General features: G+C 35.3%; 2 protein-coding genes and 1 pseudogene across 3 annotated transcripts; 1 reads left to right on the plus strand and 2 right to left on the minus strand.

Annotated features, from left to right (window-relative positions):
• The first annotated feature begins 1,329 nt into the window (after nt 1–1,329).
• On the plus strand, nt 1,330–5,282 carry LOC114717143 (ubiquitin carboxyl-terminal hydrolase 12-like). The gene is made up of 8 exons (XM_028902239.1): nt 1,330–1,646; nt 2,888–2,975; nt 3,056–3,175; nt 3,995–4,117; nt 4,673–4,741; nt 4,812–4,900; nt 4,988–5,096; nt 5,247–5,282. Exons 1-8 carry the CDS (start codon nt 1,417–1,419, stop codon nt 5,280–5,282), a joined length of 864 nt encoding a protein of 287 aa, XP_028758072.1. The 5' UTR covers nt 1,330–1,416.
• A 2,693-nt stretch (nt 5,283–7,975) lies between these two features.
• Nucleotides 7,976–16,151, minus strand: LOC114717132 (CSC1-like protein At3g21620). 2 transcript variants are annotated; one of them, XM_028902226.1, is made up of 12 exons: nt 15,865–16,151; nt 15,083–15,431; nt 14,620–14,766; nt 14,111–14,246; nt 13,625–13,726; nt 12,410–12,529; nt 12,177–12,257; nt 11,396–11,736; nt 10,376–10,621; nt 9,678–10,002; nt 8,840–9,073; nt 7,976–8,459 (listed from the first exon to the last, which is right to left on the minus strand). In XM_028902226.1, the coding sequence occupies exons 2-12, from the start codon at nt 15,394–15,396 to the stop codon at nt 8,223–8,225; spliced, it is 2,283 nt and encodes a 760-aa protein (XP_028758059.1). In that variant the 5' UTR covers nt 15,397–15,431; nt 15,865–16,151; the 3' UTR covers nt 7,976–8,222. The 2 variants fall into 2 exon arrangements, with proteins under 2 accessions (XP_028758059.1, XP_028758060.1); XM_028902227.1 differs by lacking the exon at nt 15,865–16,151 and adding an exon at nt 15,559–15,605.
• Nucleotides 16,152–18,093: 1,942 nt separating this feature from the next.
• Nucleotides 18,094–23,112, minus strand: LOC114717114 (uncharacterized; annotated as a pseudogene).
• Nucleotides 23,113–23,612: the final 500 nt, after the last annotated feature.

The following is a 23,612-nucleotide window of genomic DNA, read 5'->3' on the forward strand; positions in this document are numbered from 1 at the left end:
GGATGTTTATAGTGCTTGGGACCGTGTTCTTTATTAGGGAACCTTACCAGAAAGTGTAGGTGACTGGTTGCATCTTAAAACATAGATATCACTAGATGCTCAAAATTTGACGTTTGTTTTCAGAGTATATGATGAAAGTTTGGCAGAGTGCTTCTTAGTTATCTTTCTTAAGTATGAGGTTGTGAGTTCGAACTCTATAAAAAATATAATGGCTGTGTGAATTATAACCCAAAAAAAAAATTTGGTTCACTAAAGAAACTAGGGCAGACTATAGCCTTCATAAATACTACCTTCGGTTTTAAGTATAAGACCTTACTTATAGTTTATAAATAAGATCTTATAATTAGGACCGGAAGTAATAAGAGTTTAAACTACTCCAAGAAAAGAGAGGTTAAATTACTTCCCCCATAAGTCTACTATAATGGTCACACCAATACATTACTATTGTATATCAATCATAGTGCATTACAAATTAGAAAATGACAAAAAATAGCTAAAGAAAGTGAGAAAAATGGAAGCAAAAGAAATCCCTCAGAAAAGGTCAGGAGGAAGAGAAGGTCAGAGAGGAGCAGGCGATTCACAAAATTCTTCACACACTTCTCCTGAAAATCTTTCCTCATACTTTTTTTTGGCAAGCATTGATATACTCTTATTGAAAGTAATTCGAGGTACTGTTGAGCATTAAATATGAGTAACTTTTCTACCAAAAATTTGAACCCATCATATTGTAAGGGACTAATTCCTTCCATTAGAATCAATCTCAGTTAGTAAAACCTTTCCTCATATAAGCCATGTTCTTTAAACCTTTTGTCATGCTTTTCGACCCACTTACTTCGTCTATAGCTCATATTTCCTTTTGGCTCATTTCCACATAGTCTAGTATGTTTTTTTTAGTTAAAGTATATATTTGGTCCTTTAACTTTATATAAAGTTTTAATTTAGTTCTTAACTTTAAAAAGTATACTTTTAGTCTTTTAACATCAAAATTGTTAGTATTAAATGATATTTTTTGTATCAATTATGATTGTTTTAAATATTAAACTTAATATGTTAGCATTTAGTAATGTTTTATTGGTATTTAAGAGTTCAATATTATTATTTTTTGTTAACAATTTTAAAAATATACAACTAAAAGTTTACTTTTAAAAATTAAGGTACCAAAATAAAATTTTATGTAAAGTTAAAGCGCTAAAGTAACTTTAATCCATTTCTTTATTATTATTATTATTATTTTTTGGTTACTTTCCTTTCCACTGGTGTACTTAATCCGCAAGGCAATACAAAAACGCAGCGTAGATTGTGCATCTTCCTTCGGCTGGACGCTGAGCATTACATGCGTTTATATTTCACTGCCTTTTTGCTCTGCAGTCTTCGGCAACCCTTTGCATTACAATTTGGTGCTTTCATTGACCTCCAATGGCCGAACAGACCCGATCAGAGGATCTTCGGCCGGACGTTGGATGTGTAACTTATATGATAGAACAGCGTGTGATTAACGCTCGATTAGAAAGGTTGGAGTCTTCTCTAGATGGGATTACGCGCGCGATGGACTCCTTGACTCGGAGTGTGGATCGTTTGCTCCACTCCCAGGCCATCGAAGTCTCCAGTTCGGTTACCGACGCTCATATGCCAGCCAACATCAACAGGTTCTTCGATGAGAAATACCAACTCTCTTCTTCTTCGTCTATCTCTCAACATTCTCTTCTTCTTGATTCTGCTTCATCGTTCCTTTTTAGCGTTTATGTTTCTGCGTAGTGCTGTCATGCTTTTATTTATGCGGTTAAATAGTTTTTTTTTGGCATTATTCATTATTTCATTGTTTATTTGCGGCATTTTATTTGCTCTGTATTAAGATTCTCAGTGTTGCGCAACCTGGCAGAGGATACTGGTTTGGGCCTGAAAAGGCTCACCTTATTTTAATTTGAGTAGAGATTAGTGGCCATTTGATTTGATGTAGGGTTATTTATTTATTTATTTATTTTTGAAATTACGTTATTTGTTACTCGAAAAAAAGTAGAGGATACAAGCACGGGGCAGGCTGGTCTTCGACATCTGGTTATCCAAATTTAGTTTGGATGTTTTAGATTTAAAATTTTTTATTATTAGCTTTTAAGTGATAATTTTATTTTTCAAAGAAGTGATTATCTTCCATTTACATTTCTATATTTTTAAAAGTAAAAAAAACCAAGAGTATAAGAATAAAAATAAATTAAATCTGAACCTCTTTTTTTTTTTTTTTGGCCACCACTGAACTTCTTAACTTTAATTTTTTTTGGGGTACAATTAATTTTAATTTTTGATTGAGATCACTGTGTTTTATTTTTAGTCGGGCACATGAGATCATTGTGTCATTTTAGCCATCCAAAGATTATGTCTCCTTCACGGCCCAAAAAGATCATTTCTGTTTGAAAATGATCCTCATGTCAGAGCCCTGTTGGAGTTCGAATTCATTGGGCCTAAAGCCCATTGGATCAGTCACGCTTTTCTCATAAACTCCAATTTAATTCCGATTGTTATTTTTACTCCAGCGATTTTATCGCTTTTTACTAGAAATTGTACCTCTTGGATCATTATTATAGAGTCAAATAGAGGGTAGAGGAAGATTCAAGGAAACATTAAACCAGAGTTTTTGGTTAACAATCTATCTAAAAATTTAGTTATTAACAAAGGGCATCATTTTTTGTAGCCAATGCAACCTAGTTGAAATGAGACTTCTTGTTGTGTTCAAAACAACTTATACTCTTTGCTGATTGTTGTCAACTAAACAATGTATTTTATGAGAAGTGCCTTGTCAAATGTTGGGCTCAAAATTAAACCTAATTTTAGTTCTCCTATACTTTCCAGTTTTGACCTTTTTTTTGTGTGGCTATACTTTGGATTTATGCAGTGGATTATTGCCGGAGAGGTTGATAAATGAAAAGGAAGCAAAAGAGCATGAAAAGAAAGAAGAGGCTCACCTTTACACCATTATAAAGGTCATCAATTCCCTATCTTTATTTTTGTATAATCAACTGCTTCTTTAACTTCACCAGAATTTTCCGGTGCTGCTTCTTAGGTGGCACGAGATGAAGATCTTGCAAAACAGATTGGAAAAGATATATATTTTGACCTTGTAGACCATGACAGAGTGAAATGTTTTAGTGTCAAAAAGCAGATGACTTTTAACCATTTCAAGGTCTGACAATCTAGTGATCTACCATCCCTTTACTCTTCTGCAAGGACTCTCTAACTTGGCACGGTGTCTTAACTTGTTTTCTTTCTTCTGTAGCATGTTCTGATAACAGCCTGGTCTGGTCTTGCGTGGTTATATATTAATCCAAGTCTGTTGCATTCCGTGAAGAAAGTTGAATTAAGAAAAATGTTAGCATTATGCATAGTTATCAATTTGCAGTACAAATTGTTAATTGTAACTGTTTACACCAAGTAATTGATTTGAGGCCGAAGCCCAAGACCATTAATCTGAACAATAAAATCCCATATAATTAGGATAACATAAGCAGCAGCAGCAACAACAATTCAGGAACATGAGCAGGGAATAAATAAAAATTCTGCTGTTGAATAGTGGTCCTTATGGGCCAATTTTCTTTATCGCAAAAAATAACAAATATTAAAAAGCTGTTTAAATAGAGGTTAGAAACATTCAGACCGATTTTGATGTTGCCTGAAGCTATTTTTTTTAACCACCCCGAAAAAAAGTGGTGGACTTGGTGTCTAATGCGCAGGATATCTATGTGTAAAAGTTCTTGACTGATAAACCTGCAAAATTCACGTAGATTCGCATAGGAAGTAACCAATATTCATGCAGCATCAAGTTGGTGAGTTTGTAGAACAATTTAAAGCAGAAATGGTTGGTGTCAATCTCTGCTGTCAGAATTTTTTTGGATGAGTAATTTAGCTTTTAAACTATGATGCGAGTGATGATTGTCAATTTCTTATTACGCTTGGTTGAATTATTTTCAGTGGTTATGTTTCTTTGTTGATTTGCAAACTGCAGGAAGAGGTTGCGAAAGAGTTTGGCATACCAGTGCAATTTATGCGCTTTTGGCTTTGGGGAAGGCGTCAAAACCATTCCTACCGTCCTTGTAGGCCATTGAGGCCCTTTGAGGAAATCACATTTGTAATAGTTTTCTAACCAATCTTCTTCTTGTTATTTGCCCTTCTTTTTTTTTTTTTTTTTCCTTTATTTTGGTCTCGGCTATAGCAAGCTTCATATCTATTTAACTGCTGCTGACTGTCTTGGTTTGAACTACATTTTGCTTTTGTAAAATCTGATCTTTTACGGAAGCTTAATCTTTTCTGTTCTATTGCTTCATCTTGTCTTATTTCTAAAAGCTGTTATTTACGTGCTATTGTTAGCTGGAAGCATATCTTAGATTTCATATGAGGGTGGGCTTATCATCAGTTCACCTAGCGGAGTTTTTCGTGCATCAGTCCATTTTAACCCAACGAACTTTTTCTGGCTGTTATTTATTTATTTATTTTTAAACAACAAAAGAATGTTTAGCGGTAGTTATATTATTTTGGATCCTCTGGTCGGTACTTTTTGCTCTGTAAGAGCAGTTAATTAATTTCTATTACTTCTTGTCTGTATGCTATAGTACTCTGCCATGCATTAGCATCTCTACCATTTGATGCTGGTTTTCACTTGTTTCCGACCATCTTCATGTTGCAGGTTTGGCAATTGAGAAAAGTTTTAAAAGAAGTCCACATTAATCTGTTTTTGGAAGTGGAGCTGGGGCTGGTAATTTTTATATTTATGGAATGTGATTGCATCAAACATGGTATTGTTGATATTCTGCTTTATTATTTAGGATTTACGTCCCATTGCACCACCTGAAAAGACGAAGGATGATATATTACTTTTCTTCAAGCTATATGATCCGCTAAAAGAGGAACTACGGTATTGAGTGATTTTGTTACTTTGCATTTGTTGAGGCCTGTTGTAATACCTACTGTTGAAGTTAAATCAATATTTCTATGGTGGCAGTTATGTTGGAAGGCTCTTTGTGAAGCTGCTTGGCAAGCCATCAGAGATATTAATGAAGTTAAATGAAATGGCTGGTTATGGTCGTGAGGAAGAGATTGTGCTTTATGAGGTTGGTGCCCTGATTTTCTCGGCTATAGCTTCATGCAAGTTTTATGCACTGTGGTTTTTATCCTTGTTTGTTGGAAGCATAGGTCTGTTCAAAATCAGTTCCATCCACATCTAACCAAATTAATCCACTGTCTTATTTGATCTTTGTTAGGAGTTTGGGCATGTCTATCAGGTCAATTCCATGTAACCCCCTTTTTTCAAATAATAAAGCAACTATATTATAAGTAAGATGATTAAAATACAAGAGGTTTAGTTGCTATCCACGGGGAAAAGTTGAAGGAAAATTTTGATGTTGCTCAGCAGGGGTTAAACAAATCTTGAATGACACAATTTCGGTAGTTCATGAAGAATTTAATCTTCATGTGCGTCATTCTTTCTATGGGGTCTTGCAACCTGAATTATTTTTTTTTTGACTTTGGTCACATCATTTACTTGATATTTAGATTTAGGAATGATTTGTGATCTATAGCCCTTTACATGTTTAATTTTTGAACTGAGCATTCTGAATGTCTCTGTGATTAATTTGTTCGACCCTTCTTATTCTAACGTGCATGTCAGTGACTGACGGAAATCCATAATTAATGACTGGAGTGTCCTGTTAAGTGTTTTTTCCTTTTGGGTTGCGTCTTGGAATTGAGATCTCCTGTATCTGTGTTTTGTGCAGGAAATTAAGTTCGAACCATCTGTCATGTGTGAACCCGTTCACAAGGAACTCTCGTATGCAGAAAGTCAGGTAAATAAATTTCTTCACGCTTGATACTCCGAGTTGCTTTCTTGTTGTGCTATACGCTGATGTGATTTCCATATTGCAGCTAGAAGATGGAGATATCATTTGCTTTCAGAAAGCACTCCGTTTTCCAGATGTGCCTTCATATTTAAGACATAAGCGCCATCGCAGGGTATATTTTATTGGTTTTCAATTCAAGCAATTTTTGTGGTTGTGCCTGGTTTGGTTTCTCCCTTTGAATTTATACATGGGGTTTGCTATTTCAGATCGCCACGTTTGAGAAGCCAGTAAACATTCATAATCAGGAAACCAATTCCAATGAGTTGTCATCCTCCGTGGGATGAATTTGGAAGCAAACAAGTGAAAATGCATCAGCATTTGCAGGATTTTATTGGAGTTTTGTGGCCATGAAATTGTATTGCGACCATGGATTGACTTTGCTCCCGACTTTCCGTTTCTATGTATGCTTGCATACACTTGGGCTTTATTTCCTTCATATGCATTTATAAACTTGTATGCGAACCATGAGAGTATCTGGTCATTTGTTTTATAAACTTGTATGCGAACCGTGAGAGTATCTGGTCATTTGTTTTCATACATTTCTTCTTTTCTTCCTGTCTCATTCGACTTCATAAGGACGTATGGATTTTACACCCCCCACTGGGAATCTAAACATTTTTCTGTAAGCAAGGGATTACACGGAGAAAAAGAGTCGAACTTATTCACCCCTATGCTAATTTATGCACGTTAGGAAATATAAAGATTATACGCATAGATTATTTTAACTAGCATTCCCACCCTTTTTTGTTAGTTAGAATAAAAAATAAAGATTGCACATCCCTGCGATTCTTCTTTAGTATATATATACACATGAACAAGCTATAGCCCCTACTAAACCTAAAAGTTTCATGTCTCCTCTTGTTTTTTTTTTGACTGAAAATTTCATGTCTCCCGTTGTAACAAAAAAAACAAAATGGTGCCCGTAAATATTGGGAAAAAGGGTGTGGTGGGGTCATCATGGACGATTATGGCAGATGCCAACGAAGCCTCTTATCTTTTTGGGGAAGAAATCGGGTAATGGAAACCGTTTGCACATGGGCTCAGTTTTCAAACATGTATCAAGTAGGCTCACTTTCATTGGGTTATCCCTCTGGAAGCATCTCAATGGCCTTCTCACTAGTGACGTATGCTCATGTGATAGGCCCTATTCCTGAAGTTTTGAATGATTAATTGTTCTATTTGGAACAATATTCCCCCGAGGTAGGGTGGGCTCGGCCTCTGCAGGCCATTTCTTTGTCTCTATTTAAAAAAAAAAAAAGTGCTTTTTTTTTTTTAGTCTTTCCGGCGAATAAAAATCCTTTTTCCTACGGTATATCTTGAACCTTGACAGGTTGGCCGAAAAGGGGAAAAAAAAAGTTCATATAATTTTAGTCCTTTGAGTTTGGTCTTTAAAACATCCATCTTATAATTTAATAAAAATATAGATCATTTTTCCTTTCAAGAATGAAAACCTATAGTTTGAAATTTAAGAGACCAAAATCAAAATGAGGACAGATTTAAAAGATAAAAAATTATATTAACCCAGAAAAAAAATAAAAATTATCTTTGGATGATTATTCTGAAAAAAAATGCATTTGAAAACGAAAACATAAAAACTTGTTTGGAACATCGTTCTTAGAATCAACTTGGAGAATTGATGGGAAGTGAGAGATAAAGTGAAGAGTGCAGTTGGGGGACTGAGAAATGACGTACAAGAGCATGAGAGCTAAAGTGAAGAGTGTGGCCTTGAGTAAAAAGAACAATTAGGAAAATTAGGAAAAATAACAAAATAGAAAAGAAAGAAAGAAAGAAAACAATAAAACATGAAAAAAAAATTAGAGTTTTTGTTTTCAAAAACATATTTCTATTTTTTTATTTTACAAAACACTTAGTTAAAAATTAACAACCAAATAAGTTTTTTTGCTAATATTGTTTCCAAAACAAGAAAACAAACAGGCCCTACCTTTTTTTTTTTTTACTTTTTTTTTATATTCCAAGAAAGTTGTGTGTGGTTTACCCAACAAAGAGGGACAAAAAAATAAAAAACAAAACATGTTTTGTTTGCACATGGGCTGCACGCAAAATCACGGGTGCTTCTGATGAAGGCCTGATTGCAACACTGCTTGTTTACTAAATAATGCTTTTGTATATTCACATTTATCCTACCAAACAATGTTAATTTGCTTGGCTTTTCTTTCTTGCCCTTCAAGTTCGTTCTTGAAGTTCGCTCTTCTTTACATGCATTAGCATGTACCTAAAGCGGCCTTTGGAAAGACATCAAAACTTTATGACCTTATAGGAGATTATAACGCAATAATAAACCCCTTCTTGCCAGCTCTGTCTCCAAAGTTGGCCTACAAATTAGTCCTCAGATGATGATGAAGAACAGCTTTGTTTGCTGGCCAGTGGTGTGTTTCTTCGAGATCGACGCTTGGTTTGGACCAGCACAGGCTCCTGCACCCATTCTTCCATCATTTCATCATTGTCAGCATCATCACCGACCTTAAAAACTGGGTGGATGAATGCACTCTGGAGGAACTCTTTCATATTCAGGTTTGGCTCCCTTGCTTTCTCCAATGTATCTTTCATCATTGCTTCCTGAAAGTGCAGTAGGATCAATACAGGCCAAAATATACAGGCCATGTTTTTCTTTTATTTGGTCAATGCAGTAGTGAAGACCTGAAGATATTTCTTGTGCAGATTATTTGCTCAAGAAAAGAAATTTAGTTGGGGGTGGGGGTTCATCATTGAACTTTTAGAGAATTATTTGCACTTGACGTAAAGTTGGCAGAGTTTAATGCAATTTCTTTTTACCAGAGTTTAATGCAATTGAGCCATTTTAGAATGCAACTCAAACCCTAGTTGCAATATCTGACAAAAAATAGTCAGAAAAGCCACGAGACTAGGCCTACTTTCTGAGGGAAGCCCAACTTACTGAGAAGAAGAAACCATAATACCAATTGCAATATCTGACAAACCTGTAATGGATATTTTCTGAAGGCAGGTTCATAACGGTCCTTGCAGAACCTATAAAACCATATGGTCAAAACTGGGAGTGCGATGAGAAACGGAGTTGAGTGAGATGCTTCTTTTGTACTCAACAATCCCATTAACAGCAGTTGTGACACGACTAATGCAACAACTACACGCCCATGAACATCAGGCCAGAAGGCTGCAGCGCTTTCATACTCTTGGTTGTACACATTAATGATCTACACAACACAACCATTCAACTTCATGCATTAGATAAAACCTCTCTTGATATTGTAAGAAAACTAGAACAAGTTCATGCTTTTCTTCCCTAACAAGTAGGTGAATTTTAAATTTGATTACATTCAAATATTTTTTTAAATAAATCTAGTCAGTCAATCATTGGGATATCTGTAATATTGTCATTTAGTCTCATTTTTCGGTAATGTAAGCCTAATAGTTATTAGTTGGGTCAGACCTGTAATCCTATAGCATATAGTAATCAGACAATTTGAATTTTGTCTTAGAATAGGATGGAACGACAATACTGCTGGCATTTTAATGATTGGAGGGCTAACTGAAAAATCTACTTATTAATTAGGGACTGGGTTTTCCTGAAAAATTTAGAATTTCATAGTAGTTCCCTTTTTATAAAAGCAACGCTATCAAGTCAGGTTGATTCGATCAGTTACAGAAAAAGATTTTCATCAACCTAAAGATCTTCATACATACAAGACTATATCATCGAGGGGTATGATTTAGGAATCAAATAATTCTTATAATCTAAGACAACAAGCATGTGAAAATGGTGACCAAGAGCATCAAAATAGAAAATCTGATTTTTACCTGGTGACGATAGACAACATATGCCAGGCCAAAGAAGACTACAATGAATGGAAGCAGAATAGGTGTGACCACAGCATAAACAAGGCCAAGCAAGAAATAAAGTTGTATTTGAGGTTCACCGGTATTGAAGCCAAGAGTGCCTGGATCCATTGCTTCCATTCGATCCTTTTCTGTCTTAACTAGAAAGAAGTTTTTTAAATGATAGAATATCAAAGGCTTCAACCTAAGAATCTCAGCAGCAGATCCAGCCCACCCATCAACCATTATGTAAGTTATGAAGAAAGTTGCTTTCATTGGAATTGAGACGCCAATTGTTTTTGGGATTCTGCAAACACAATAAAACTTAATATTACAATGAAAATAGAACCATACTGAGTTTTGGTCCTCCAAAGGTGCACCTTGTTTCAGTTTAGCTCTCCAAAGATTAATAATTTTAGTCATTCAAGGAACACTTCACTTCAGTTTGAATATGATCTACGTTGAAGCCCATTAACAAATAGTTACCGAGACATGTGACCTTTAACTACCTATGTTGCCATCAAAGTGTTGTACAAGCACTTTTTCTATGTCCAAATGTTGTAAAATGTGGCGTTTTGATTATTGCACAAAAGGTGCTTGGTTATTATTAAAAATGATACATTAATTTTCACAAAAATAAATAAAAAATAAAAAATGATGCACTGATGATAAGGACTTACTCATTTGCAGACTGATGGATAAATTTATCTAGTTGTTGGAATGCAGTCCCAGTTATAATGCTCCCAAGAAATACATTAATGAATTGGAAAGTGAAATATCTTGTGGCTGCTCTCCTTTCTAGAGAAGACAAGCTTATAAATCCTTCAAATTTGGACATTAACATCAATATTGAGGGTAGGAAAATGAGAAATATCTTCAGTGCAATGCCAGGAAGGAACCCTTGTATGAAAGATTTAATGACTTTCCTGCATGGAAAATAAGAGATAAGATTGATTTCCGCAGTGGACCCTGTAAGGTTTGAACATTAGGTTTTTCTGCACGACTCTCACATTCCATCACATTGTCTCCTAAGCAAGACATAAAACTTAGCATTCTTTGGATAGTTATCATCCTACAGTATTATAATAACACTAGCAAAGTGTCAAAAATTTAATTTATAAAGACAACCACAAGTAGAAGAAAGTATTATTTTAACCCTTGACAGATTCAATTTGGACTTTCATATATTATTTCCCCATAGTCCCTCAATCACTAGAAACCTTTTAATTTTGCCCTTCTAATCTTTAACCAATATTTAAAACCAAATCTCACACCTTGTCCATTTGGATGCCAAATTGAAAGTGTCAGGTCAACTAACATCCAAATTACTAGTTGGCTTTAAATTTTGTATAGAAATGGGATGGAAGGCCAACAAGGTAAGCATCTTAGGGATCGAGGGATTATAGCAGCAAACCTTCTCTCACTAGGGATCAACAGGCTAAATTGAAAGAAAATATTTGTGGAAAGACAAACAGAAAATGCATCAATTCTGTAGACACATAAATAGGGTTTTCCTCCAAAAAGTATCTAACACTGAAAAATGCTTTAATGCAAATCAATCCAAATTGCAAGAATGAAATCAGCAGAACGTTACCATAATATTTGATAAATTTGGTTTATGGAAATATGGACAACAAAAAGTAAAGTATGCAACGATGAAAAACAAGATGGAAAGGAACGAACAAAAGAATAATACATACACTTCTATGATGGGCTTCAGGAAAGGAACAGCTTTTTCAATGCCTTCAATGTTAGCAAGTGATTGCACAAATGCAATGGGAATCATGAAGAAGAAAGTAAGAAAGAAGAAAGCAACTGCAATTATAAGCCTCCTTATTGAGAGTGAAACGTATGGAACTGCCATGTTATCCCAGTATATATCACGAGGTTCTGGAGCCCACTCTGTCAACCATATAGTCGGATTTCTACATTGCTCTGTTTGTGCACAAACTGCTGCACCCCATCGAGTTCGGAATGAAACAAATGCTGCTGGCATTATATATCTAGAGTCTTTTGTAATTTTGTCTTTCTCCAAGGCTATCTGAAAGTTACAGAAATGTCAAAATAAATGAATATTTCTTGGAGTAATGAGAATTTCTCCCCAGAAATAATACAAAACACTCTCTAAACAGAAATACTTCGTTTTGCTTTATGCTCAAAAGACCTTTAGAGAAATATGTATCGCATTGGCATAAAAATACATCTAAATGTTAAATATGACAACAAAATTCTATCCACAGCAATCATAGAAAAAACAACATTGCCAGACAGGTTCTCTTATTCACTTCATTTGGATTCTGTTAGGAACCTATTTTTCCCTTTGATTACAGTAGAAAAACAACCCATTAGTGCAGAAAATTATACTAAATTCTCTAGGGGTTTAGTGAAATTTACATATAATCCCTGCATATTTTATGCAGTACTAAGGATGCATAGGCAATTGCAGTTAAAGGTTATAAAAGAAAAGAGATCTTTACTTACTTCTTCTGATAATCGTACAACTTCAGATGTATAAAAGTCAATGGCATCCACTTCACTGCCCCAAAGACCTAGAAAACCAGTCTGCTAAGACAATCTTAGCTACCACGAATTTGAATGGCGCATGTTGAAGTGAAAATGGAATACTTCTAAAAAAATTGGCACAACAAAGCTAATGCTAAAATCCAACTTCAGAAGGAAAAATAATAAAATCAGACCATTTGAAAATGGAATACCTTCTTTGATGGCCTTTTGGTTTGATTTCTAGAATATTTAAGATTATAGTAGTCAAGCCAATTCTGTTTCTTTTTCTTCTGGGATACTAGGTTAGAAAGTTTATTTGCATTGTAAACAACCTGGAAAAGAAACAAGAAAATACAAAGTTAGCATACATCTTGATAATTCTACCATTGACTCTTGAGTCAAACCAAATCTGTCTTCATCTATACCGATTTAATATTTTTTAATAAAGAAAAAGAAATAAAATTGGTACACTAACGAGGAATGAAAAAGAGGTGATAATTGTTATTGTAAATTATAAATTGGGGATACAGTCACAAATTATGGATAGATACAATAGTCAGAGAAGTTCAGGGAAGTGCGTTTTATTTTATTATCTGTTAATTTTTTTAACTCTTTTAATTGTCCTGTTTTATTCCATGGTTATTATATTTAACAGTAATCTCTTGAGCTCTCTATAAAAGCCCTCATAATTATTCAAGCGTTAGATTTCCTTTGATTGATTGTTATAAAACTTCTGGACTCTCTCTTGGCTTCTAGCCTTATCTTTTGCCCTTGCTCCTTCCCCTCGATCTCAAACTCTCTTCTTCCTTGTTTCCCCCCATTTCTATCATTTCCTGCCTCATTCTTCGTTCCGCTATATCTCTCAACTCAGAGGGTGGTTTTGTTGAGCAACGATATGACCAGCCATGCTATATGATATTGAATATAAGGCATTGAAGGGACAATATAAGGAAAAATATGAGGTAGCAAGGATAAAAATGCTAAGATAAATGTAAAGTCATACAAGAAAAGACAATATGTGTAATGATTATATGCGACAAAAAGTTGCTACGGCATCTATTGAGGAGAAAATTGTAGAGAATCATCCAAGGTAATTTAGACATGTTCAAAGAAGACTGACATAGGCTCTGGTTAAAAATTATCTTATCCTTACTCAGAACCGACAATTAACATAAATGAGAGAATCATGCAAGCATGCTTGGGATATCCTCAAACTTTTGTTCACTAAACGCCCTTCTCAGGTGATCTTAAGCTACAATCCCCTACATCTCTGACAAACTACGTTATTCCCTTTGGATTGGATAGTTTTGCTTCTGTAGGGATCAAACTTGGATTCATAACAAAAATAGTTCAAAATTCATTAAACTTGTGACGAGCTCAAAAACGTGAAACACATATATGCGGTTATAATGAAAAAATGATCAAACCTGATGAGTCAGATAATGATCTGGATGATTGACCAAAAAAAAATGTTCCACAAGCTCACTAATTGGTTCGTCAGGGTCTGGTGGCACATTCCTAACAAGCACCTGCATAAGATAAATCAATTTCATAAAGGAACAGAGTTAATATATATCTACATGCAACAAAATAGCCTAGCAATAGTTGATAGTTCTGAAGTATCATTAAAATATCAAAAACAACACAGATTTACAGTGCACAACCTCATTCCAGAGCAACAATGTTCTGATGAAAGAAAATGCATTCTCATGGAAGTAACTAACTGATACTTCCAATTACCCATTGGCTTTTGCCTTAACAGCCTCTTCTTCTACCATCTGTTTTTCTTATCACTTATATTCTGTGTCTACATCGGCTACTCTTTTGTTTGTTAAAAGGAATTTAGTAATTCTACAAAACATCAATGTCACAAGATCCCACCACTGTGCTGCCATATTAAAACTTATTCTTACAGTGAATTGGTCAGGACGGCGATGTTCTGATGCAACAAAATGCAATCTCATGGAAGCGACTATTTGATACTCCCTTTTTAATATATAGCACGTCCAAAAGGTAAAAGCATAAGCCATTACCAAATGGGTCCAAAATCTGGAAAACATGTAACAAAGTTATTAAAAGACAAACATACTGATATTGATGGAGATAAAAAGCAACAAAAAGCACATCAAGCAGAGAAGAAACAATTTATACAACTGGAAAGCTGTAATACTCTTTTTGGAGTTTGGACTAGCATAGAATAGGACTCTAATAATGCAAGTTACTATTGAACAGGAAAGTTGGCAACACCAAGACAAATATCGTGTGGGGTAATTTGAAATTTTATCTCTTTTAAACAATGACACCTAGAATTCTCTTAATAAAAAATATGTATTAGACGCCAGAATGTATAAAAAGAGAAAAGGAGAAGTAAAAATGAACAAGAATGGGACAACTGGGGGAGAAAAGTAAGAAGACTGCATACCTATCTGATTTGAGCGGAACATTTGAAATGGAAAGCTTATCTATGTCACTGTAAGTCAAATTTGAACCCTGCAAGCTTCCACTGGTCCAATTGACAGGCACCATGACTGCAAATGCTAGGCATGCAATAGGGACAAAAATTTTTAGCCTGCACCTCAGTTCAAAACGACAATGCAGTTATTCAAAAAGGAGAGACTCTGAAAGAATCTTCAAACATCAAATAAGTTGAAATACATGCGTAAAACTTATGTATAAGTGGCTGTAGGATTCAAATTCTTCACATTCTTAATAATTCCATAACCTTCAACTAAAAAGCAACCACAGCTCTACAGTAGCCGATAAATATATTCAGATGTTGGGGAAAAAAAGTTCAAAGTCAATTATCTCTGAGATTACATGGCAAAAATAAGTTAGTTTTGTGGTAAATACCCAACAACAAATGCTGAATACTTAGCAGAGCATACCCAAGCAGATAGATCCGCAAGTAAACAGCAGAATCCAACCCAGCATGGTCAATTAATTCAGGTTCTGGCATTTCCAATGCTGCAGGCATCCAGTTCAGAAACTTTATGTATGACCTGAAGTCCACGTTCACAAACTTGCTCACAAAAGCTCCAGCACTCAACGGACTGCTCCTTAAACCCCGCAGATACCATTTTGGAAAGTACACCCTATCGTTTATAGGTTGAATTCGAAGAATGGCAAATGCAAGAAAAAAAGCGAATGCGCTAAGAATGTTTATAGCTGCTGCAACTCCTATATCTCCAAGCGTCGCCATATCCACACCTCAGCTTACGAATAACAGGCTATCTCCTGTAAAATAAATAAAGAACATGATCGATTGCAAATAACGGACCACTCTTTATCCGATCGTCTTCTCAGAGACCAGACCACAAACAGCTTTTTAAATGCACCAAATGGAATTTTTTCTATTTCTCACCAGTTAGTTCGAGCCCCAAAGGAAATCTAAGTCAAATATTTTCAGAGCTAAGAGAATAAAGAAAGAAAAGGTGATAAATTTCTTATCAGTTCCGTTTCCCCACCATCTTGACCTCCTATGTGATAAAAATAAACTGCTACCAAAAAAATAATATTTATCATAATAATAATAAACTAAGCACCAATAAACACAGAGAAAAGCTCTTGATTGGGAATTCCGCGACCTAAAAAAATGCAACAAAATTTTTTTTAAGATCAGCATAAATCAAATGGTGGAAACAGAGTTCACGACCAACAGATACATTACCTCAGCAATGAAAAATAACCCCAATAAAGTCCTCCCCCGGTCTATCCAATCGAGTCGATCACCCTGTTAGTTCAACCAGTCGCAAAGAAAGCCAGAAGCCAAAAAGTCAGCAATCACCAAAAGTTGATGACTTTATGCCTTTGCCTTCTCGACATAAAATACGATTTGCATCCACATGAACAGAGAGGCTGTAGGCCCTTTCCAGTCGTCAGTCCATGTATAGATGGTGAGAGTATAAATGGCGAGAGAAACAGAGAGAAAGCGACAGAAACGTTTGAAAAATGGGAAAGAAATGGTGCAGGTATGCATGAAGGTGAGAGTGAAATGAGGTGTCAATTGGAAAGCAATAGTTTCTTCCGTTACTCCATCTAGTTCTCTTGGTATGCGTTGAAAAAGGAAATTGAAAACAATGAAAAAAAATGATGTCGAAACCGGAAAGGCAATAAAGAATAATTAATTGAGAGGATACAGTTTTTTAAAATCCCAAAAGAAGAGTAGGGTTTAGTTGTCGGCATGTGCAGTGAAGTGAAGCCGCAGGGAGGAGCAAAGGGAAGATACGTTGGCAATCTGTCTCTTTCCATCCTTTAACGGCTATTTTTTATTTTTCCTGGTGATATAACGGCTATTTATTTTATTGGAAACAACTACTCTATCGAAGCTTTGATGGCAGATCTGAACCATTCATTTCACTTGCCAAACTGCTCTCTTCTGAACGTAAAAAGTAGAAGCATAACAGTTCATTATTTAAAAAAAAAAAAAACTGTTCTATGGTTACAATTTTTATTTTTATTCTTAAAATTCTAATTATAATTCTTATGACAAATTCTTTTTTCCTAAAATAACTTGATATGCATATTCAAATTCCAAAAGACAGTGATGATTGATGACTTAGGGGGTGTTTGGATGACTTGAGAAATGCTTTTAAAAAACATTTTTTTTGTAAATCAAGATAAATTCCTCCACATATTTATTTCGTATACCGTAAAATCACTTCTGAAACTATAATTTAGTTTCTATCCAAACACCCTCTTAGCTTTTCAAAAACATTTTCAACACCCAAAAGTTAAGCAACATGCATAAGATATACTAACTCTATTTTTTTATTTTGGAAACAAATAAGATATTCTTTTGCTAGCATGCGTGTCACGTGCCCATCTGTTTAGAAGAAAGAAAAGGATATGCGTCACAACATTCAAACTTTTCATAACAGTACTATGATTGGCACAATCGAATCAATTCGAATTGATAAGTAATTATTAGTAAGATCCCATCAATAAGTGGAAACGATCCCATCAATCAAATAGGATTTCAATTTACAAATGGAATGTTCATTAAATTTTTTATCAAATACTATGATAGAACATTATTCGGCTGTCTTTTTTGAAATTTCTTTTTATTTTTTTTATAAAAAATTTACAGAAATTTAAAATATACAAACTTCAATTTCGTATTACGCTTTACATATTTACGCAAAATGCATTTGAAGACCAAGAGATTAGATTAATAGAATTATTCTAATTCAATTTATAAGTTCCTATAGAATTATGAAAAAAATCTTGATGTTTATCTACAAATGTAATAAGTTTTGAACTTCGTTCTTATTAAAATACCTATATTAACAACATAAACTAACATTTGATAAGGATGAATAATGACTAACGAACATGAGGTTTAACACACTAAGGTTTAAATCCCCATTAAAATATCCACGTTTAGTGTCTGACAATACCTCATCTAATATCTAATAGAAGGATTAATATGCCTACTAAAAGGGAAAAAAAAGGTTTAAACAGTGGAGACAAGCCTTATAATTAATGTCTATTAGTATATGTTTATTCCTAATCCTTTTAATGCAACAATGGACTCCATAAATTCCAAAAATACAAAAACAAAAAAGATACAATTTATTTGAATCTTGTGGTTACTAATATTTGAATTTGATTCCATAATACTAAATCAAGGTCAAAAAAATTCAATTATACTAAATAACAAGCAAATCAGTCATGATAACAATTTGTTGGACAATACTCAACGCAGTTTCGATTAAAAAATATCCGGACATAAATTATAAAATTTTCATTTTCCTTTAAAAAAAAATTGATGATGTCCAATATATCGTGTGAAACCTCCACAGACTCCACAGTATGTATTGCAGAGACAAGTTGGCAACACAATGCCATCAATTCCCATAATTATGTTGAAATCATTGCAGGGAGGTGCTTGGAATAATTTCAGGCAACAGACAAGACGCAGAGAAAGACCCAGCGCCTGAATAAATTAAGCTCCCAAGTTTCAGAAATTCACAGAGAAGGCAGGATAAACAAATACACACATCCCAAACCATGCTTGTACTTTATTGTATGCAACAATTTGTGGATCACATGAACATGTGATAGTATATTCATCCAATCAGCTACCCAGACAGCAGAAGACACAGAAGATTCAGCTCCAGCTTCTGCCTTCTCATCCCTCCGATCCCTCTCTTTTAAAAAATATAGTGCCTTTCCTGCTTAGGTAACTGTATGTGCAAATAACTAAAGAAGCCAGGGCTTTGGGGATCATCGTAGTTAGCCTCGTTGATGAACAGCAATCTGGTGAATGTCCATGTCCTTCAACATCACTGAACGCCCGCAAGAGTCACATGGGGCTGTCCTTGATCCACAAACACTCTCATGTTCAGTTAACCCCCTAATCTTATCACGGATGTCAAGAGCAGAACTTCCAGCTTGAACCATGTCACCACAAAAGCGGCATGCAATTAAACGCATGGGACACACTGAAGCTTGATGTTCAACCTAACATGAAATGAAAGAAACCCATGATGGCAGGTGATGTCAATTTATTAGATTTTACGTTTTACATTGATATAGATGCATGATTTTCTAATTAAACCATGATAAGAACACAGGAACGATATAGGGGATTATTTAGAAGTATTTTCCTCGTACAAATTCAGATGTCCAAGGATGCATCAACTATCAAAACATAAATTGCATATTGACCACTAATATCAGTCAACCAACAATAGAGTTAATTGATAACTATGAACTTCTACGTTTTGGAAGACCTTCTGCACATCTTAATTTAGAAAAGAAGTAATAAGACTTTCGGTCCCTCAAATTTGTCTCAGTAATCAATTTGGTTCCAGAAGTTTAATTTTTTATCCATCAAGTTGATGAAGTCTCGTACACAATTTTATGCTCTTATTTGACCTCATTGGGCCAACATTGTTTTCTAAAATCCATGAAGAGGTTGTCATCTTTGAGTTAATGATTAGACCACATGTGTGTTTATGATTATACGTTTTCAAACCATAAACATTAAGTATCTATGATCATGACACTTTGAATACTTACATGATAAAAATCAAAGGCAAACTTGAAGGACCAAAAGTTTCATTATCCTTTTACAAAAACAACCCCCAATTTCTATAACTTCATCCGACTCTAAATTATTCAAAGGGAGAATTACAAAAAGATCCCAAAGAAGGGAAATAATTACAAAATAAGTCCCAAAAGTTATCATTTTCTACTCTAAAACTTGTCATTATATGTTGTTTAGGTTGTTATTGGGACATTTTAGTAATTATTCCCCTTCTTTGGAACCTCATTGTAATTTTCCCATATTCAAAGGACACAATGCCCAAAAAAAAAAAAAAATACAAACAAATTTAAAAAGGGTCTGTTGAACCTTCCAATTCTTGGGAAGGATACTAGCCACCTAGATAATTAAGTCTTTCTATACTCCTAATTGTTTTGAAGAATCTTTCTCAATGTTTCTTTCACATCTCAATCCTTTCAATATCTCCTTGAGCTTCTACCTTGTGCATATCGGCATGTAATGGAATACCACAACGAACTAAGATTAATCATAAATCATTAAAAACAAAACTAAGTCAAAGAAAGTTGAAGTGTTCATGCACGGTACGTGCAGTCTACAAAACAATTTTGATTGAATATGTTTGACGAAAGGCTTGGAAAAGCTTTAAACTCCCCATAATAAATTTCCAACTTCAAAAAGAAATCATCATCTCTGTCAACCTCAGAAAGAAAGGGAAAAAATTCACTCTTCTATTTATCCTATAAAATCTAGGAAAAGTAACCCAGTGGAAAACTTCCGACCATACTGGGAAGGACACGAGAGATCTTAATCATTTTCCTCATCCACCCTAACAGATGGTGGAAATTATCCTCCTTCCTTAACGACAGGTCATACTTTCTAGGATTACTAAAAATTGAATGATTAAAATTTCCACGTGTTTGGTGACAAAATTAAGGTAAGAATCAAGCATTTGCAATTGATATTTCAAATCCAACCCATCCCTCAGCAAGAATAAGCTGGCCTAAATGGGAAGCCACAAACCAATTACAAGATAGGGTAGATAACATGAAAAGAAGGTTTACGGGGAGAAAAGGTCACACAATGCATGATGGAAGTAGCAAGGATATATTACTCACCATTTGTTCTTTGTCAAGAACTACACCACAAGGACAGTGAAGAGGCTCGTGGAAAACCTTCATATGCTTTTCCAATTCTCCCTGCTGAAAAGCTTTACCACACTTGTCACAGTGAATGTGGTTCTTAGACTCCTCAATCCTAAGAACAACTCCACAACCAGCATGTTGACATATAACATTATGTCTGCTACAGTAAGCTTCATGCAATGCAATAGTTCTACTAGGTATGTAATGCCTGCAATTCCGGCACTGTTCAGTGTCGGTCTCCATATGTGACATAGACGAAGATGTTTGTTGACCTATTTTTTGGAAAAATTTCCTGAATTGCCACTGATATTTTGAATTTGGTTGTTCCGTTAAATCCAAATACTCCAATGCTGTACGTCCCAGCCCCAAAGTTCTTATCTTTAGAGCTAAGAATCAACGCCTTTGAGCCAACATCATGGGATGACCACTCATGCTGGTGTCGAGAAGGAAATATCAGAGGATGTCTAGATATAAAAAGATCAGTGTCTCCACTTGCTGTCTCAGCTTCCAATTTACCTCAATACTGGAATTCTCAGCAACAATTTTCTCCCACGTGCCATTGTCTATTGAGAATTTGTAGTATACAAAATCTCCCTCATCCACCATTCCAGATTGTGATGCCCCAAATTCAAGCAGGTGTAAAACATGCTGATCTCTCTTCTCTGAGCTTGTATCAGGTTCGACAATGTCAACTTCAATATCTGTTTCTAAGACAGATACACTTGAAGAAGGTTTCAATTCAAGAACCCTCAATTTGTATGTAAGTTCCCCATAGCTGACTGTTAGAATATCACCTTGAGAAAGAGTTGCATGTTGCCGAAGACTTGTTTCAAGGATAGCCTTATGATTCGGCAAATCAGAAAATCCTACCTTCTCAGGTTGAAGTTTTGCATAAGTCCCCTTTGAAAGGCCAACATAGCGGACCTCCACTAATGGAGACTTAGGAGTGATGCCAGCAAACAAATTATCCCATACATGAGGGGGAAGACCTACTGAACCTTCATCGGCAGTAAATTCTAAAACTCCTGAATGGGTGGTCCCTCGGTTCTCTTCATTAGTAGCCTTCGTGCCCAAAGAACCCTCCTCATGAACTATTGACAACTGAAAGTACATGGGTCCCTTATCAAGAGCACCCTGATCAGACAATTCTGTGAAGCATGAAGGTGGCAGTTTGATCTTATCACCATTACCTTGACAAAGCACAGCTTCTAATAAACGGTAAAACACAATTCCTCTTCCAGTGAGTAAGCTTTCTTGCATCTGTTCCTCAGCCTGAAGAAAAGAAGGTAAAAGAAGATAATTATAATTTATTCACATCAAAATTTCTATAGCCACAAAATCTCACACTTTGTGCTCTACACTGTTACCCATAAATTACCAAGATATTTTTCAATGATGAGATTAAACAAGAGCCTAGGTTTCAAACAATATTCCCTTGCTGTTCCACCCTCTTGCATTAACAAAATGTAATTTGGGACCTGTAATTTGTCTACAATTCAAGCCCAGAAAGTTTTAGTAAAATTGCAGGAATATGGCTGATGATTCCAATAAAAGGTGCAAATATGTCTGTCTGTATCTATCTATACAGAAGGTAGCGGGTTGAGTAAGAGATCAAGGAATATGTAAGTGTTGTTTGGGAGAGAGCTAGCCTCTGGAAAGCTAGTATGATGTATGTATTCTGCCATTTCCTTTACAGTTCTCTGATTAGACCTACACTCCGCCAGATTATTGTTAATTTTAATATCGTTCTGAAGGCGGATTCCATCATTTTTACTCTCAAGGAAAAGCCTACAGGGAGTCCTAGGATTGCAATGTCGGCGTTACAATAGTACATCAGAAGCTCAGGTTCACGGTCAACTCAGTTGGCGTAAGACTTGACCCGAGAGACATACATTTATCGCTACTCCAAATATAGTCTTTCAGACGACAAGACGATTCCCAGAATAATGAGGACAGGGGGCCAAAGGGATCCCAGATATACCATCTATTTCAATATTTCAGATTCTCTGAACTTAGGTTGACCACTATAAAATTTCAAGTAAAATTTTCTGCAATTCTAGACATAATCAGAAAGCAGGGCGGCACGTTGCACCCTGAGAGGACTGATATATGCACAACAATTTATGTCATAAAGCAAAAAAGTTTATCTCAAGAATCTAGTAATCCCATAACAAAATTACCTTTAGAATTCACCGATAAGTGGTTCAAATAGTTTATATAGTAGATAAATAAACGGAAAAAAAAATATCAACTTCAATTGATAGAGCGCTGATCAACCGCAAAAAGCGATTTAAATGAGAGGGGCAAAAGAAAAAAGAATAGAAGAACAACAAAGAAAAGTGAAATCGACGAAAGGAAAAAAGGGGGAAAAAAGGAAGATCATTCGAGAAAAATGAGTTGGGCAAGAAAGGAGGACCTTGAGTCGGGCTTCGGCTGCATCAATACGACGAGATCTTTGAGCGGCTTCAATGGCATCCCTTTGATTCTTAGCCTCTTGTTTAGCTTTCTTTTCCTTCTCCAATTTCAACCGGGCCCTCTCCTTCCTCTCCTTCTGTTCTCTGTCTAGTTTCTCTCTCGCCCTTCGCAGCTCAAAATCCATCTCTCCTTCTCTATCTTTCTTTGCCTACTTCGGCCTTTCGGGAATCAGGATCAATGCGTTAACGGAATGACGGCTTCGTATCGTTGAAGAAAAGAAGTTTGCGAAGCTCGTCCCAATATATTTTTGTTAGGTGGAGGAAGGCAACTCAGTATCGCAGGACAAGAAAGGAGTACGAAGCAATGTATGCGTTCGTGCCTTCGTGGGTGTTGATTTTATTTCCAACTTATGGGTTCATTTGAGTCTTGAGTCTTGATTGGTAGGCTGGCTGGATGTAATTTAGAATGTTCTGGGCTTTTCCGGGATCATCCACTGTTGCCCCGTGTTTATTGAAGCCCACTGGCCTGCCTTCTCAATCAATCGGGCCAATGTTTTTGGTCGATCCAATTTATTTATATTTAGATTTGAGATTGAGACATCGGAATTAAAAATAAAAATAAAATAAAATATAACTAAAATAATGTAATTCTTGAAGTATTTAACCTTTTTTTTTATCAATTTTTTGATAAAAATGACCTTAGACTAGCACCTATATCTGAGCAGGATTGTTTATTATCTTTCTTTTAGTAAGATACCAAATTTATTCAAATATAAGTAAAAAGATTACATTAAAAAGCCCACGAATTACGTATGGTCAATTTGAGTAAATCCCAAATAAACCAAAGGAT

This window comes from Neltuma alba, unplaced genomic scaffold (genome assembly GCF_004799145.2).
Source record: "Neltuma alba isolate B1F8T4 unplaced genomic scaffold, ASM479914v2 tig00011709_pilon, whole genome shotgun sequence".
NCBI classification, from domain to species: Eukaryota; Viridiplantae; Streptophyta; class Magnoliopsida; order Fabales; family Fabaceae; genus Neltuma; species Neltuma alba.

Excerpts from the sequence above, each read along its gene's own strand:
- LOC114717143 (XM_028902239.1), top strand. The coding sequence starts at position 1,417 with ATGGCCGAACAGACCCGATCAGAGGATCTTCGGCCGGACGTTGGATGT. Across the intron at positions 3,176-3,994 it reads TGACTTTTAACCATTTCAAG|GAAGAGGTTGCGAAAGAGTT; the intron begins GTCTGACAATCT and ends TGCAAACTGCAG. Across the intron at positions 4,742-4,811 it reads TGGAAGTGGAGCTGGGGCTG|GATTTACGTCCCATTGCACC; the intron begins GTAATTTTTATA and ends TTTATTATTTAG.
- LOC114717132 (XM_028902226.1), bottom strand. The coding sequence starts at position 15,396 with ATGGCGACGCTTGGAGATATAGGAGTTGCAGCAGCTATAAACATTCTT. Across the intron at positions 13,727-14,110 it reads GCCGTCCTGACCAATTCACT|GTGCTTGTTAGGAATGTGCC; the intron begins GTAAGAATAAGT and ends TATCTTATGCAG. Across the intron at positions 12,530-13,624 it reads ATCATTATCTGACTCATCAG|GTTGTTTACAATGCAAATAA; the intron begins GTTTGATCATTT and ends TTTCTTTTCCAG.